Raw genomic sequence first — 17,999 nt, forward strand, 5'->3', positions numbered from 1 at the left:
AAAAACTATTAACAATAATTTTAAGTTTAAGCAGTACATAGAGGACACCAGAACACAGAGCAACAAATTCTATTCTATGACTCACAGCACTAACTTGACTCACCTGCACTAACTTGACTCACCTGCACATTTCTTCTGAAAAACTGCTTTACTCTGACTCTATTCAGACGCATAAAAACACATTGGCTGCTTTTTTTTTTTTTTTTTTTTTTTTTAGCAAATCCAGTTTGTTCAATGAACATCATTAAACACACAACTACATAGCATCTGTTCTGTCTGCTGTGTTTTGTAGGTACTCAGAGAGCGAATGCCAGAGCTCCAGCACCGTACAAAAGAGATTTTGAAGCCAAACTGCGCAACTTCTACAGGAAACTTGAAACTAAAGGTTACGGGCAAGGACCCGGCAAATTAAAGTAAATGTGCCCCCTTTGTCTAAAGACAGTTTCCATGCCATCTGTTGTGTTTCTTTGTATTTGTGTGTCTGCTTACTTACTTCTGCTGTCTCAGGTTGATCGTCCGTCGTGACCGTCTGCTGGAAGATGCCTTCAACCAGATCATGTGCTACTCCCGGAAAGACCTGCAGCGCAGCAAGCTCTACGTTAGCTTTGTTGGGGAGGAGGGGTGAGTGGTCCTGGACAAGAAAAAAAAAAAAAGGCTTTTAGAAACAAAGACAAAACACCTGATGCTGCTGTGTAGCAGGGATAAATACAACTGTGTGTGTTGCAGATTGGACTACAGTGGGCCTTCCAGAGAGTTCTTCTTCTTGGTATCTAGGGAGCTCTTCAACCCTTATTATGGTCTGTTTGAATACTCTGCCAACGACACCTACACTGTTCAGATCAGCCCCATGTCCGCCTTCGTAGATAATCACCACGAATGGTGAGATTGTACTGAGTACCTACTGTACACGATATATAGTTACATATCATCCGTAATACATCATCCTTTAAGATTCCTCTTAATCTAACATGTGTTTTTCAGGTTTCGGTTCAGCGGGCGTATTCTGGGTCTGGCTCTAATCCATCAGTACCTGCTGGATGCCTTCTTCACCAGACCTTTCTATAAAGGCCTACTGCGCATGTACGTACATGTGGACAGTATACCTGCCTTTACACTTCTATATGAAGACTATTCTTGCCTATACATTCTACAAGCATACTTGTATGTTTACACTCACATTTTCCACCGTGTAGTCCATGTGACCTGAGTGACCTGGAGTATCTGGATGAAGAGTTTCACCAGTCCCTTCAGTGGACAAAGGACAATGACATCGAGGACATTCTGGACCTCACTTTCACCGTCAATGAAGAAGTGTTCGGACAGGTTGGGCTCTGTGTGCTGCAAAAATAAACAGAATTCAATGAGAGATTGTGCCATTAAAAAAAAAAACAATACTAATGTGTCTTCCTTATTCAATACACCATGGGAACACATGTGGCGCCCCACCCAATATTACAATAACACATAAACTGTTGAAGTGTTAAAACAAACCTCAGTTAGTTCTTACACATTTTTTCAATGTGGCTCATCCAGATCAGATTTTTATTTAATTTGCATTAAAAACGCCTCATTGCAAGATCATTTATAAATAGCATTTAAAGAGCTGCACCAGTTCTGTATTTACATTTCATGTGGTTCTTACAGAGGAAAAGAGGCATTGTTTTTTTATTTTCTTTTTCTGGGTGGTTCCCATAGATAACAGAGAGAGAGCTGAAGCCCGGTGGAGCTAACATCCCAGTCTCAGAGAAGAACAAGAAGGAATACATTGAGCGGATGGTGAAGTGGAGAATAGAGAGAGGAGTGGTGCAGCAGACTGAGAGCCTTGTCAGAGGCTTCTATGAGGTTTGGCTTTAGCGCATCCACCCCTCCTACCTTTTCCCAAATGATTGCCTATTGAAGTGGGCTGTAGAAAATGTGTGTGTGTGTGTGTGTGTGTGTGTGTGTATGTGTCTTACCCAGGTGGTGGACGCCAGGTTGGTGTCGGTGTTTGATGCCAGGGAGCTGGAGCTGGTGATTGCCGGCACCGCTGAGATCGACTTGTCAGACTGGAGGAACAACACAGAGTACAGAGGAGGTATGGAACAAACGCTGAATATGAGAAGGATGAATTCAATTTCTTTTGTCTACTGTCAGTAAACAAATAACAATGACAAAAGCTGTGGACACAACTAAAGCTCCGTTTCCTGGAAGGTGCCGCTACAGTTATATGACTTAGTTTGTTGTGTTTAGGTTACCATGACAATCACATAGTCATCAGGTGGTTCTGGGCAGCAGTGGAGAGGTTTAACAATGAACAGAGACTACGGCTTCTGCAGGTAGGCGTGTGTGCATCTGAGGAATTCTACTTATTAAACCTCTAAGGTAAAGTGTGGCTCCCTTTTCTTACCTTGTGTATGCCATCTTCCTCTTCTTCTCCTCCTCGCTGTCCGTCGTCCAGTTTGTGACCGGTACGTCCAGTATTCCTTACGAGGGCTTCGCTTCTCTGCGAGGCAGCAACGGACCACGCAGATTCTGTGTGGAGAAATGGGGGAAGGTCACGTCACTGCCCAGGTAATCTCGTTTGATTAATTGAAACATATGTCAAAAAAATCAAATCAACCAAACCAAAAAAGGAAGTGATAGATGCTGGTAGATGATTTTTTTTTTTTTTTTTTTTTTTACCTTTTGGCAGGGCCAGGCTTGCTGCTAGCTGTCTTCATATTTCCAGTACAGAGTAAATCAGTCTTTCTGTAAGAAAGCAAAGAAGCATCTTAAAATGTTAAACGATTCCTTTAAATTAAACATCTACTATCAAATGACTCATTTACAGTGAATAAAGATTATTCTTCATTGTCAGTTCAATGGTTTACGTCACTTCTACACTTCAGCCTGTAATGGAGATGTTTTTTTCTGCTGTCTGCTGCATTCAAACTACTCCAACAAGTCCAGTTTTAAACACACATCTAGCTGAGGTCACTGACCATGTAACATCACTTCCTGTGGTCTCCCTCTCTCTCTCTCCAGAGCTCATACTTGTTTCAACCGACTGGACCTGCCACCGTACCCATCCTTTTCCATGCTGTATGAAAAGATGCTGACTGCTGTGGAGGAGACAAGTACCTTTGGGCTGGAATGAGCCCTTCGACTGCCCACCCACCTGATTCTCAGCTACCCTCAGTCTACTCCTCAAGGCTGCTGGTGGCAGTGAAAAGAAGAAGCTGTGATAGCAGCTGACAAAGGCTTCAAAAACTGGATTTAAACTGCCAATGATGGTCTATGTTTTATTTATAGCGGGCTACATTTTATGAGAAGCTGCAAAGCCATCTGAACCATAAAGCTGCCCTCTGACCTCCTGAAATGTGTCGTCTTCTTATTTTTTTCGTTGTTGCACCTGCATGGATTTCACACCCACTTACCAACACGTGCTTGCACCTGTACGAAGAGACAAATAAAGACCCGCTCTGCCTTTGGGACTGGGATTACTGCTGCCTGGGATTTGACCAAATCAAAGACCAGGAGTTTTTTTTTTTCCCCCCCACATTCTCCATGATACCATGTACAAATGTACAAACCACAAGAAGCAACCACTGCCTTCGCTGCAAAACCTGACTGGATTCAGCCTCTTTTAGTCATGCACTACAGCGCCCCCCTGTGGCGTGTTTGTCTGGACTGCACTCATGTAGATAGTGCTTTTCTACCTGCCTGGGGCCTGTTTGGTAAAGTCTGTGGGAACTTCACCCACAGCTGAAGCTTTGTTATTGTTGTTACAGTATTTTCAAGAGAAAGTAATTTTCCAATGATGCGGCAGTGACATGTTGTGATCTGAATGTAACTAACTTTTGGATGTAGACTGTGTGGGGATTGAAGTTTTTTCTACCACAACACTCAAATGGCAAAAACTATTAAGCCACTGATTACTTCAGTTAATAAGCTGATGATAAGAAATTACAGTAACATTCAACATGCAGCCATTTCCTTTTACTTTGATTGTATCTGATTGGTTTGAAATTAGTTTTGACTGTATAGCCAAATAAACAAATTAAATGTCCTCCCAACAGTGGGGTGGCAAGAGGTTTTGGCAGGGTGGCAAAAGGGAAGGCAGTGGGTGGAAAAGACATACTGCTTCTGCAGGTAAATACCTGAAGGGTATGGACTTTACATTTTCTTTCAGTCCAGATCCTCTGATCGAGCAGCCACAGTTTGAAAGCATCTCTAGGTTAAAATCCATCAGGAACAACTGGTTAACAAGTTACAACCAATGCAGTTTCTAGTCTGACAAAGTCAACCACTCCCTCTTTACTATGTAATTCAATTTGTTTCCTGTAAATGTATCCCCTACAGAGGCCTCAAAATTCTGACAATGCAAATAACATAGCAGTGGTCCTAGCATGTACACCTCTTCCTGCTAACAATCCCACAATACAGTGCATCACATTTTAGAGATGCTAAAATTATAGTTGTGCAACTCTACATCTGTCAGTGATGCAAAAGTATGGCAATGCATCAGTGCAGCAAGCACTGTCAGATTTACAGAATCATCACAAGTTATCTCAGGTGCAGGTCTCAACCATAATATCATTTACAGAAACGGCCCCAACATTTCCCCCGATGAGCAACACTTCCACTGCCACATCAAACCACAACAACTAACAACTATACAACAAGTCAAACACAAATTATTCTTCATTTGGGGGGGGGGGGGGGGGGGGGATGAGCTGCTAGCCCCCATGCCTACCTCTAGAGCCAACCCTGCCACACAGATCTGACCAATTTTAAGTCCAATTAATTATGTAGTCATGGAAACAGACTTCAGACATTTATGTACAAACTGGCATCGAAATGTCTTCTCAGCATATTCACTAATACTCATTAGAAACAGATTTCCTTTTCATTATTATTGGCTTGTTATTCACATTGCACACTATGACTAGAATGTCCAAGAGAGCTCCAAATGATAGTGTTTTCTCTTTCTACACTTGTGATGTTTACCACTTGTTTGAATCTGATCACACATACTGTATGTTAACTCTGTAAAATCTCATTTGCTGACATTTACGCTCTTGTCATCATTTCAACATCTAACGAATTGTTTCAACTTCATCGTTCGTGTTCATTTCATTTAGCAGTGAACCTTTTCTCTTTTGTACACTGAGATACCTGTGACTGCCCTCTTCACTCACATTCCTCTCTGCACGATGAATGTAAAGCACGCCTTGAACGGCCACATCAAACCGCAACAGCTGCCCCGACTACATGCTGAAACACTCAAAAGATCCTGAGCAAACACAAGCTCTTCTCAATGCCTCAAAAGTCCATTTCTGACAAGAGAGAAAATCTTGTACTTTTGACTCATGAAAATGAACTAAAACTTAATTAAAACTTCTCATCATTTTGACTACATCCAGACTAGGAGACAGGATTACAGCTGTTTTACTGTTTCAAAGAGTTAGAAGTTAGCTACTATAATTTAAAGGTCACTAAAGACTGGCCTGATGCTCCACAGATTTATTTTTTTAAAGGGTCAAAACACAAGTAAAAAAGTGCATTTTATGCAAAGGGAGGCTACGTTTACTGAAACATTCACATGTGAATTCAGTTCAATTCAAATGGGATCAAACTGTTTTGTTCTTGTATTAAAAAATCTTTATTTCCCTCACTGAATGCACTGCCCTCGGTCTGTCTAACCAAAGTTCTGAGCCTTAACGGGCTGACTCACACTGAACACTGTCTGTACGGTCCACCTTGCTTTTAATTCTGAATGTTTGTCCTCTCCTAAAATAAATTTTCATCTCTCTATGCAAGCTTTGTCTGCCTCTCTTTCTGTCTCTCTTTGGACAGGGATAATAAAAGAAAATTATGTTTGTGTCCTATCTTGTTTTTTATGAGAACATATAGAACATATTCTATCTTATATATATTTATTGCACTGTTCTGGCATGACATTATATGTAATTCCAAACCTCGCTGCTTTTAACTCTGACTCAGACTATACAGTTGCAAGAAAAAGTATGTGAACCCTTTGGGATTATGTGGAGTTTTGCATGCATTGGTCATAAAATGTGCTCTGAACTTCATCTAAGTCACAACAATAGAAAAACAGTCTGCATAAAATAATACTACACAAACATTACAAAATACGCCTTCTGGAGTGGCCCAGTCAGAGTCCTGACCTCAACCCAATTGAAATGCTGTGGCAAGACCTTGAGAGAGCGATTCACACCAGACATCCCAAGAATATTGCTACACTGAAACAGTTTTGTGAAGAGGAGAGGTCCAAAATGACTCCAGATCGTTGTGCAGGTTTGATCTGCAACTACAGGAAATGTTTGGTTGAGGTTATTGCTGCCAAAGGAGGGTCAACCAGTTATTAAGTCCAAAGGTTCACATACTTTTTCCACCCTGCACTGTGAATGTTTACATGTTATGTTCAATAAAAACATAAAAACATATAATATTTGTGAAGTATTATTTAAAGCAGACTGTGTTTTTCTATTGTTGTGACTTAGATGAAGTTCAGAGCACAATTTATGACCAATTCATGCAAAACTCCACATAATCCAAACGGGTTCACATACATTCTCTTGCAACTGTACTTGTTAATGTAGTTAAGATTTGAAACTGACAAGTTTTCATTTTTAGCATCTTTCCCTGGTCTCTTTAGTTCGACTGCTAGACACCCATTTCTTTCCTTTCTACATTAAAAACACTGAAAACTGGATTCTTTTGCACTGATGTGGGACAGTACCTTAATTTCGTTGTACTTTTGTACAAAGTATGATTGTGCAATAACAATAAAGATTATTTTATTTTATAATTACAATTATTTTGTTTGAATTTGCCTAAATGCTTCTACAATCAACTTATTTTAAGCTTTTTTTATTGAACTCCTTTCACTGAGATGAAGTTTTCCTTCATATTCATCCAGATTCCAGTGTTTCTAATGTCTAAACTGAACCCCAGTTAAGTAGATGTTGGGCAACTCCAGTTCTCGCCAGCAGATGGCAGTGTAAAGGCTGTAATCCTGTCTCCTAGTCTGAATGTAGTACAGACACAGACACAGCAGAGAGCCACAAGTCTTGCATTCATCTAAACCTGTTCTTTTGCTAAAATTACAAAAATAACCCCACTAGACACATGTGGAACACTTTATACTAAAAGATGTTTCTACTGGTGTGCTGTTCTCATGAACAGACAAGGACAAAATTATTAGAAATTATTAGATTTTTTCAAAACTATTTCCCAAATTCTGTTAAAAAAGAGCAAAGATTTTTTAACACAGCTTTTTCAAACATCGTAGCTTCATTTTATATGCTTACATTATTTTTGCTTTGCACACAGAAACAAAATTACTTTGCACAAACCAAAAACTACTAGGGTCAAAATTATTAGCCCCATTTGGAAACGCTGTGATGAGTTTGTAAATCCTTCTCATGCTCTGTGAGCATCAACAATTGTTTTTCTTAAGCTTAAACTGATTTCTTTTGTTTTTTGCATGATGCTTCTCAAGTGACAGCTAAAACCCTTACTGAGGTTTTTATACTGTGTGTACATTGGGAGATAACCCTCCCAAACCTTTAACTTGATTTTTTTTTCCTGAAATAGTTGTTATTGTGTGCAAATAGAAATAATTTATGTTTTCCAATGAAAACTAGTATGTAGAAATATTACGTTGAAAATGTCTTGCTCTGTTAAAAAGCAAAATTTGAGAAAACTCTACATTTCAAAGGGGGGCTAATAATTTTGTCCTCAACTATATGCCCGAGAAAGGTCATGCAAATGCAAACGTTGCAACACAAATGCAAACGTCGCAACACAAACACAAAAGCCGGAACACAAACGCAAAAGCCGCAACACAAACACAAAAGCCGCAACACAAATACAAAAGTCGCAACACAAATACAATAATGACCTTTATTATTTAATATTTATGCACTCTGCCGTCTAACTTTGAAGCTAACCTCGGGGCAACGTTAGCTAACGTCACTGAAGTGGAAATTCCACCACAAACCCACACAGCAGATATCACTTAAACGCTAAAGCATGAGGAAGACGCACAATACATACTCTATAATATAATGCCCAATGTTTGTGTAACTGCAAATTCAGCAACAGAATAATTAGACAAACAATTACACATCCCGACTGCTCCTTCTTAAGACTTGCTACAAGGTTTCCATTAGCTCACAGAGCCGCTACTGCCGCCCACTGGCCAAAACCGGTTTCAACCTGAAGTGACTCAAATTAGCTACAGGTGCGTCTATCACCAACTGAACGACAACAACTCAAAGCATTTGATAAAAATAAGACAAAAAACCAAACGCCTTACCGTTGTCTTCTTCTTCACTTTCGGTTGTAGTTCGTTGAACTCCGACAAAAAGTTAACAAGCTAGTCCCCGTAAAAACTTTGGAAATGTGTTCCGACAGCGTCCGCTCGTGCCGACGCCAGTTCACCTGGAGTCGTGACGTCATTGCGAGGCGCCACAGTCACTGCGCCGCGCACACCGCACAGGTGGTGCGTTTGGAACTTCAGGACATCACAGTGACAATGATTTTTGCTAGCTGTTAGCCGAGTTTAACTTGCAGGATCTTCTGGAGGTTTGTGTAACATGTCTGTACCACAGAGGAAATTAATTCACGATCAGTGAAAACAAATTCATAGCATCGCATAACACATAACAAATACAGTAAATAATACAGCACAAACAATACAGCCGCTAATTACAGCCGTCACAGATGATGAGTTCAAAACCACAGACTGAAAGCGTATTTTCTATATAGGGATATAATGCATAGTGTGGTATAACATTGGAAAGGTATTGGGATGTACAAAACAAGATACAAATAGATAATAAATAGACGTTGTGTTAATGATATCTGTATAATTTTACAGTAAAACTAAATTATACCACCTCCTATATATATACTGAATCGTTAACAATACAATGACTTTCTAAATTCAAGCAATTATTTCTATATATATTTTTTTCACTTTTTTATTAATTTACTAAATTATTCTCTTAGAATTTTCTTCTTACTTGTTGCTGTGCTTGCGGTTGTTTACCCGGAACACAGAGGCAGACACACAGAGGTCCTACCCGGACCTGCAAAGTGATGCACAGTAAAATATGGCGGCCAACATAGAGCAGATTTTCCAAGATTTCATATTGAGTAAAATCAGAGAAATTGAAGACCAGAATGAAGACAAATCGTACGTCAGCGCTGTGTGTTTTATTCGTGCCAGTGGTAGTTGAATACAGTCAATCAGCTAGAGAATCAACTGAACAAACATGATAGTTTTCCAGCTACGGGGGCCGGTTGTCGCTCTGGTTGCCATATTTACCACACAAGCTAACGTTAGCTTTACATTTACACATTTAAACGGAGAGATCTAACTAGTAGCGATGTGAGGATATTACTAGGGCTGTCGGAGTGTAAATAAAGCCCGGCTCAGAGCAGTCTATTGGGTAGACAGCGAGTTATTCACTCGAACACTAACAGTTTTACTGGCTAGCTAGCTGACTTCCACTGTGTGTATGGCTGCCTGCAGTACATCAGAGGAAGGGAATGAATGCACACTCTTAATTTTAATTCCCCATTCCTCTGAGAATCCTCTCAAATCTGTAAAACTCATGATGTTTCGACATCTGTCCTTGACTTAATTCAGCTTATTTAACAAAATAGGTTAACTTGCCTTCTTCTTTGGACTGTTGTCTGCATGGATTTCAAGCCAGGATCCCTGTTAATGGACAAGTTAGGATAATAAATAGATAAATAATGAACAGTTCTATCTCTTTTTCTGCTTCTGTGTGTCTATCAGTGCTGGTGAAGGAGTGGGTGCTGACAGTGCAATGGATGGAGCAGAGAAAGCCACTTCAGAAAGGGAGAAAGAGGAAGACTTCAGGGGCAGTGGTTCACAAAAGAAACATAAGAAGCACAAAAAACACAGGAGTAAGAAGAAGAGGAGGAATCGAGAGAAGGAGAGCAGCTCGGAGTCTGCGGCAGAACTGGAGGGAGGAACCAAGCATCGTCCAAGGTAAAACTCTGTGTGACAAAATGGTGTTCATTCAGCTGAGCACTAGTAATTTCTCTAACAGAGATTTTGTGTAGGAGCTTTATCACAAATTTGCCTCGAGTGCTTTAATGATCTGTTCAACGTGGGAAAAAATGGAAGAGGTACAGCATGGACAATATTATAGATTGTAAACATTAATGAAGAATTCGATCTGGGAGGACGTCGAGGAATCTTCTAGGTGCCGCCAGCAAATGAGGACCTGAGCCACTTTGGCCTCCTCTCCACCAAGAAGATGTTGCTGATGCTCCAGCAAAGAGAGCCTGAGTGAAAAGACACTGGGGGACAGGGAGACAGGAACAGAAACAGAATATTCTGAGAGCTGGACAGACACTGCACACGAATTTAAAAATATAAATAAACTTTTAAAGGTTTAACCATGGGGCTCCAGGGAAAGGAAAAGTCCCAAGGCTCTATGTGTACAAAGTTTAAAATTTTTCTGTTGTCATGGACAAAAACATCATTGGTTGCCTGCCATTTTACTATTAATACCTGCTTTTCAAATGTGCCTAACTCAGGTTTTATCTTTGCTTCATAGAAGAGGAACACCAAGCGAGGTGAATAAGGAGGAAGGTGAGTCTCTATCTTAATTCACAGTGTAGTTGATCAGTTATTTGTTGAGACCACAAGCTCTAGATAATGCAGTCATTTCTGTTGTACAAAACATGCTGTACTGTACTATACAAGCTGCTGAACTGTTTATCCAGGTGAGGAAAAGAAGAGTAAGTCCAAATACCACAAGCGGCACTCATCAGGAAAGAGGAAGAAGAAGAAGAAGAGGAGGAGGAAAGGTGAAGAGAGCTCATCAGACTCTGACTCTGAGTACGTGTCAAAGCAGAGGGACAGTAAATATGATCAAAGCTTATCGCCAAGGCGACGAGAGGAGCTGCCTGATATCATCCCCAAACAGGTAAAAACACCAAAAGTGTGACAGAACCTTATTTTTCTATCTGCGGGCTCCGTCTTTTTGGTGTATGGTGGCTTTGTGGACACACGTGTCCTCACATCAGTAGCATTAAAAACGTCATTGCTTCCTAACAGGACAGCTCCAATACAGGAAGAAGAGAGGAGGAAAGACACGGCAGGAGGAGCTGCCGTTCCCGTTCGCATTCACATTCCGATTATCATTCACATTCCTGCTCAGTGAGTAGGAGCTCGCGCTCTCGGTGTAGACGCCACCGCCGCCGAAGATCTCGGACTCGCTCCTTATCCAGTTCACAGCAGCATAGGACCCGGTCCAGGTATGAAGGAAAACCTCCATTGATTTAGTCCTTAAAACTAAACTTTTAAATACAGAAAAAAATATACAAAAACTAGATTATTTCTCATTAAAAGCCTGAATTCAAAACTATGGGAAAAGCAGCAGTCTGGCTGCTTACATGGTGCATAAAGAAATCTTCATCATAATCCTTCTTTTCTCACCGTGATGTTGCTTTATCCTGCCGTGATTTTGGTTGACGTGGCTGCTGGTAGCTCTTCTGAGAAGAGGGAAGCTTTGGATGAATCCATACAGTCCCCCCGAGGTCCTTCAAAAAGCCTCCAGCCAACTCAGCTGGCCTCCAGCCCTGCCCGAAGACACATCAAAGCAGAGGAGCTGACGGAGACGGGCACAGTGGAGCTGCAGAGCCCTGAGCACTGTGAAAAGCCAGCAGAGAAGAAGGAAGAGAAAGCAGAGGACACAGCACAAAAACTAGGTAGGACCTGTTTAATGTCGCTGCACTCAGACTGTACATGGGCTCTTCTGTTGATTAAATCCTTGCAGCGTCTGTAAAATGGGCAGCTCTGCAAAAAGAGAACACAATTGTTAACATGCCAGTCAAATATCATGAGGAAAGGCACTTCCAGATTGCTCACAATGCTAAATCTGGAAACAAGAACATGACAAATCTGACTCTGTCTCACAGCTACATTGTTAAGATGAGGCTTAAAGGTTTGTGACCTTCAGGGCCCTATGGCTTAGGTTAATGTTCATGTAGACAGGCAGACCTTTTAAAATAGGCTTTCAGATCTTTGACAATGTCTTCTGTGGTCTAACACTAAAGTTCCAGGTTGTGGCACATCCCAGTCCCAGCTGAATCAGTCCATAGCTTGTGAATCTGAGCAGACCACCGAGGCCAGCTTCCCTCAGCTGAAAGGATCGGAATACTCCAGGTACCCTGTCACCAGTGTTAAATCACCAGCAAAGAAGAAGAGGAAATCAACCAAGTCCCCACAGAGGAACAAAGAAGGAAAGTCATCAAAAAGGCAGAGAAGATCCAAGTCACCGTGTAGGAGCCGCAGGAGGGGATCCAGATCGAGGAGCCCTTCAAGAAGGTCGAGATCACGCTCGAGGTAGTGTGCTGTTTTTTTTTTTTTTCTTTTTGTTTGTCTGGATTTCCTCAGTGTCCGAACACTTCCACAAACAAAACCGAAAAGTCCCCACATTTCAGACCCCTACGTGTTGTGTGAGCAGGTCAGGGGGCCGGAGGTCGTGGAGGTCACGCTCGTGGTCGGTGTCACGGGGTCGGAGGAGGGCTACATACAGCCAAAGGGACCGGTGGAAACGAGAGCCGAGTCACTCCCCGGTACTCATCCTCCGCAAAAACAGGTCCCCCACCAGGAAACACTGCAGTTCGAGCAACAGCCCTCAACGCATCAGTGAACTGGGTCAGATAAGAATACTTTATACTGACTGTGGAGCTCTTTGTTTGATTATCTTTATAAATAGAGTCACTGCACGCCGCAGTCAGTCCATTCATTGATTCCATTATCCCTATTATTTGTATTTTCTCAGATAAGGACCAGTTGTTGGAAATTGCCAAGGCCAATGCAGCTGCTATGTGTGCCAAAGCAGGTATGCCCATCCCTGCTAGCCTGAGGTCCACGGTGCTTCCCCTGGCTCTGCCAAGTATGGCCATGAATGCTGCTATGGCCAGTATGACTGCTGGTATGATTTTAACTCTATGCTTGTTTCTGCATGATGTTTTTTTTTTTTTTTCTTTTAAAAAATACTGATCCATCCACTGTACTGTCCACCCCTGTCTCTGTGTCCCTCATAGCCACCATGACAGCAGCCTTGTCTAACATGGGAACTCTGTCTTCACTGCTCTCACTGCCCTCCATTACCAACAAGCCACCTCCTGCTGCCGCCCAACCCAACATTGCTGCTCTGGAGGAGGTGAAGAGGAAAGTAGCCAAGCAGGCCAACAGCATCAGCATTAAGGAGTTTACAGATGTAAGGGTGCAGAACTTGATTGCATGTTACATGTGATGACAGCCTTCCATGACTGGTCATGGAAGGCTGTGTGAGAATTGAAGGGTTACCTACTATCACCCTTGTCATTCCCCATACACTAGCAATTGAGCCATGTCTATCCATAATACTACCAACAGAACAGGAACAGAGGTAACAGACACAGAACATCAGATATCTCAGCATGCCGACAATTGTCAATCTACGACAGTGCAATGACTGAGAGAGGTCAACACGACTCCTTTCATGTGTACTAAGGATTTAATTTGCTGTGTGTGTGTATTTGCAGAAATGCAAGATGATCGTGGACAGTAAAGGAGAGCTGCCGGTGGCAGTGCCTCACATTTCAGACGAAGAGGATGATGGGAAACCCTTTGGAGGATCAGCTCTTCGAGAACAGAAAGCCATCAGCTTCAGCATCAATGTAACATGCTTACACGTCTTATATGAGTTTACATATTACTGTGGATGACCGTTTCCTATCTTGTGCATGTATGTGAATGTGTGGTAAACCCTTCCTAGAAGGCAGTAATGTGTATGTGGTAGACAAGTTAGAGAAAAACAAAAAAGATGAACAGTCTTACCTCGTTTCCCCTCCAGAACACAACAGTTCGTCCAGCAGTGCGTAGCGACGCAGGCATGGCAAAGGAGTTTCCTGTGTCTTCAGGATCCCAACATCGCAAGAAGGTCAGAATAAAAATACATTAGATTTGAATCTTGCAACATATTTGATTACAGTATATATTAAAAAAAAAACACTCTCGTACTATGATCTGAAAATGCCCTGTGAATAAATGTAACGTGCTAATACTGTCCAGGAGGGCGAGGGATTGGGCGCCTATGGAGAATGGGTTCCGGTTGACAAAGCAGCAGACAAAGCTGCCGCTGCCTCCAGAAAGACCCTGACCGCTGTTCCCACGGCGTCTGCTACCTCATCATCATCACTAGGTGAAGCAGCGGCGATAGGGTCACCAGAGGCTGTGGAGCAGCCGGGGTTTACGCCCGTCAATGACAGCGTTTTCCCTGACCCACTGCAGCAGGTGAGGAGTGAGGAGTAATGGAAAATAAAATAATTATCTACGCTCAGGGCTCACTGGCACATCTGTAACAGCGCTAACTTGTAAACTGAAATTTGGCCTTTTAAAATGAAGCTCTCCTCGCTTTCTTTCCCTTTCTCTCCCCTCACCACGTCACTCTCTCCGTCTGTCTCTCTCTCTGCAGCCAGTAGACATCTCTCAGGCTGTAACTGAGAGAATCAAAGCTCAGAGGCGATTGGCTGAGAACCCCTATGATGTCAGTGCCATCTGCATGCTCAGCCGGGCACAAGAGCAGGTATAACACATGTATCTTATACAGTAGACTAGTAGCTAAATGCTAACATGCTCATGCTCAGAATGAATGGTGTATAGCAGGTTTATTTAGCACGTTAGCATGCTAATTACTCACTCCCATCATAAACACTCGGTCATAAACAGTAGAGGAAGTATTCAGATAAAAACTCTCTGATCTAATGGAAATGTCCTGTTTTCCTAGGTGGATGCATGGGCCCAATCCAATACTGTTCCTGGTCTGTTCACTGGTTCAACTGGAGCCCAGGTCCTCAGCTCTGAGGAGCTGTCCAACAGTGGACCACAAGCATGGCTGAAGAAGGTAAGACATACACACAGGTGCCATATTCTAGTCTGAAGTGGTGCAGCCTGTGTCACCTCTTTCTATGCCTCCCTTCCCCCTTCCCTGTCCCTCGCTCTCACCTTGTCTCTTTGTGTCTCTGTTAGGACCAGTTCCTCAGGGCGGCTCCGGTATCAGGGGGTGTTGGGGAGTTCCTGATGAGAAAGATGGGCTGGAAGACAGGAGAGGGCCTTGGGAGGAACCGCGAGGGTACCGTGGAGCCGATCGTCATCGACTTCAAGGTCGACCGCAAAGGTCTGAGGCCACAGCATCAACAGCCTAGTGATGCGCATTTTCATAATGAGTCTTGACAGCACTTGCTTTACAAGGGGAGGATAGTGGAGGCAAACTGGTCTCAGCTGAGGGAACAGGTACATACAGGGACAAGAAAAACACTGTGAACCCACCCCTGAATCCAGGTCTGGCTCTGCTGTGCTACATACCTGATGGTCATATTGCTGTCAGAGCTCATCCAGGTCTCATCAGTACTTGCCGCAGTACCTGTTGGGGAAGGAAAGCAGAAGTAAACATCCTGAAGCAGTTCTTGAAGAACCTCTCCTCTACCCCACCAGCTAATAAGATGCTGTCAGAAAACCAGTTTCTGCTAATACAGTTCCCAAGTTGTTCTGACTAATATATATCACCTCTTTAGGGCCATGGTGTTATATTGATGCTGAGTCTAATGGCACTAATGCTAATGATGGCGATTCTTTTGTGTTCCAGGACTAGTTGCTGAAGGAGAGAAGCCACAGAAGCAGACCGGAGGACTGGTGGTCACCAAGGATCTCATGGGTAACACACACACACACACACACACATGTAGAGTGGAAATAAACCTGTGACCTCCTCCTCCTCCTTGTTCCACTACTCCTTTTCAAAACATGAACTACAAAAGTAACAAGAAGTGCTGAAACATTTGGTCGGCTATGGCAACCAAAAGATTGAGCCTTATTAAAACATCTAAATTATACAGAATACAGATATACAAATATCCACTTTCACTTGGTTACTGTGACCATTTTTGATTGTGTATGAATATTCAGTCAATTCAACTTATTCAGATTTCTCCTGGCTCTGTTGGACGTTTGTCCCTCTTCATCCTACTCTGTCCTTTTATCTGTGTACAGGAAAGCACCCGGTGTCCGCTCTAATTGAGCTGTGCAACAAGAGACGGATAATGCAGCCAGACTTTGTCATGGTTCACCACAGTGGTCCTGACCACCGCAAGAATTTTCTCTTTAAGGTGAGTCAAACTGATTCTGTGCATCAGTCTTACTCCTTTTCATTAGCTGGGTACATGCTGGACCTTTGAGGTTTGTCCACCCTATTAAAAGCTTCTGCTTCTCATCATCTGAGGGTTAGTGGGATCAGATTAGAAGGGGAAACTCTCAGCTCAGGGAGCCTGTGCTGAGGCACAGCGATGCTTTGAGCTAAAAGCTAAATGCACACGTTCGCGTTTGATTTTCAAAAACAAAGTGCATGAGGTAAAATGCAGAGAGCAATTTCCCCAGGAGGGATCAATAAAATAAAATTTAAATTCCATCCTCTATTTTAATCCATCTTCTCATTCACATGCTGTTTTTTTTTTTATTGTGACTGCTGATGGTTATATTGTGACATACATACATCCATATACTGTTTTGTTTCCAGGTCACAGTAAATGGTGTGGACTACCAGCCTCAGACAGCTAGCCCCAATAAGAAACATGCCAAGGCCATGGCAGCTACAGTTGCCTTGCAGGCTCTGGGAGAGGTAATATTACAAATAATAACAAAGCATACAGGGAATATATAAACTGCTTACTATTTTACTTCATTTTACCTGGATACTCCCCATGCAGGCAGGTCCATGACAGCAAGCACTGAAAGAGAAAGAGAAACAAAATACACTTGTTGTATATAAAACTCATTTACGCATTAAAGAGTCTCATTTCTGACACGTGCACTCAGATTATCTGCAAGTTTTTCTGCTTATCGCATAAAATCCTGATAAACATTTTAATAGTACACATCACAGAATATCAGATTTATTCTAGATAATATATTCAAATGTGTTTTATTTGATTCCCAGGTTCCTGTTGATGGACCAGGACTCTACACTGGCCCTGTCTTCACTGCTGCTTCTACCGGCCCCCTGTTCTCCACATAAACACACACACACAAGAGTGTTTCGTTTTTGTTTTTTTGTTTTTTTTTTGTCCCATTAAATAACCGGCCAATCATTTCTACTCCGATTGGCTTATTTATATTCTAAGAAATAAACACAAAATATTCTCAGCACACAAAAAGTCAGAACTACGGAGACCACTCTGGCTTCAGATGGCACAGAGTATCTTTAAGTCAAAACTACAAGTGACCAATTTTCTACCTGCAAAACCACACTTTTGTTTCTGTTTCTTTTTTTAAGTCTGTATATTTATTGCAGGGTGGCAAATTTTTTTTTTTGCCAGGTTGTTACGGTTGAGAAAGTGTTTCCATCTCATGTTAGAAGTGGATGGCATGTATTTATGTATCTATGTACGTATGATGACATTTATAATATAGTAGCATTTCAGCCTCATATGTATTAGCTTGCCAATACTTTTAGTCTAACCCTAGACCAGACAGGAGTTTCTCTGCAATTTGTTGTTGGTCACGGCAAAGCAGAGTGAAGTTGGTCTATTAATGAAACGCTATATCTGTAAATGACTGTGTCTTATTGGTTGGCACCTTTTCTGTTGGTCCTAATGTTATATTTGTGGCCTGGCGTCCCTGTTTCTCATATAAGACGCTGCTAAACTTTGTGGAACTGACCTTCTAAAAATGTGTAAACACAAAATAAAGATTCTATTTATGTTATGTTGTAGAGGAGTCCACATTTATGTGTGTTGGTAACGATGCCTGTTCTACAACTGCCACATCTCTGCCAATTCAACTGCTTTTAAACCACCACAACACCATAGATTTACACTGAGACAAATAACAGACTCAGGTGTATTCCTCCTAAGTATCAGACTCTTGCTACGACACAAGGGGGAAAAGGAAGCAACATAAAACCAGATGTTATCTCATA

At 42.0% G+C, this 17,999-nt stretch overlaps 2 protein-coding genes and 1 long non-coding RNA gene across 3 annotated transcripts in view; 2 read left to right on the forward strand and 1 right to left on the reverse strand.

Moving 5' to 3' along the window:
* Positions 1 to 6,477, forward strand: part of hecw2b (HECT, C2 and WW domain containing E3 ubiquitin protein ligase 2b) — a 20,815-nt gene extending 14,338 nt beyond the window's left edge. The window contains 11 exon segments of the mRNA XM_041032073.1: positions 227 to 289; positions 291 to 413; positions 508 to 621; positions 727 to 879; positions 982 to 1,080; positions 1,194 to 1,323; positions 1,696 to 1,842; positions 1,960 to 2,074; positions 2,230 to 2,315; positions 2,438 to 2,550; positions 3,004 to 6,477. Of these exon segments, the coding sequence (XP_040888007.1) occupies positions 227 to 289; positions 291 to 413; positions 508 to 621; positions 727 to 879; positions 982 to 1,080; positions 1,194 to 1,323; positions 1,696 to 1,842; positions 1,960 to 2,074; positions 2,230 to 2,315; positions 2,438 to 2,550; positions 3,004 to 3,115 (1,255 nt within the window). The 3' untranslated portion in view covers positions 3,116 to 6,477.
* The window catches only part of LOC121177751, an 11,574-nt gene extending 3,111 nt beyond the window's left edge, over positions 1 to 8,463 (reverse strand). Inside the window, exons 1-6 of the long non-coding RNA XR_005893358.1 lie at positions 8,306 to 8,463; positions 2,662 to 2,727; positions 2,387 to 2,511; positions 1,956 to 2,045; positions 1,178 to 1,338; positions 494 to 631 (exon numbers count right to left, since the gene is read on the reverse strand). This is a non-coding gene — a long non-coding RNA (uncharacterized LOC121177751). The remainder of the gene's footprint in view (positions 1 to 493; positions 632 to 1,177; positions 1,339 to 1,955; positions 2,046 to 2,386; positions 2,512 to 2,661; positions 2,728 to 8,305) is intronic.
* Positions 8,464 to 9,079: 616 nt separating this feature from the next.
* Positions 9,080 to 17,792, forward strand: LOC121177745 (protein SON). Its single transcript, XM_041032070.1, has 20 exons — positions 9,080 to 9,187; positions 9,797 to 10,012; positions 10,587 to 10,621; positions 10,756 to 10,958; positions 11,090 to 11,289; positions 11,522 to 11,742; positions 12,091 to 12,379; positions 12,501 to 12,694; positions 12,822 to 12,974; positions 13,087 to 13,262; positions 13,570 to 13,704; positions 13,881 to 13,967; positions 14,099 to 14,320; positions 14,502 to 14,612; positions 14,814 to 14,930; positions 15,056 to 15,203; positions 15,672 to 15,740; positions 16,076 to 16,191; positions 16,599 to 16,700; positions 17,019 to 17,792. Exons 1-20 carry the CDS (start codon positions 9,105 to 9,107, stop codon positions 17,094 to 17,096), a joined length of 2,955 nt encoding a protein of 984 aa, XP_040888004.1. The 5' UTR covers positions 9,080 to 9,104; the 3' UTR covers positions 17,097 to 17,792.
* Positions 17,793 to 17,999: the final 207 nt, after the last annotated feature.

Source organism: Toxotes jaculatrix, chromosome 24 (assembly GCF_017976425.1).
Source record: "Toxotes jaculatrix isolate fToxJac2 chromosome 24, fToxJac2.pri, whole genome shotgun sequence".
NCBI classification, from domain to species: Eukaryota; Metazoa; Chordata; class Actinopteri; family Toxotidae; genus Toxotes; species Toxotes jaculatrix.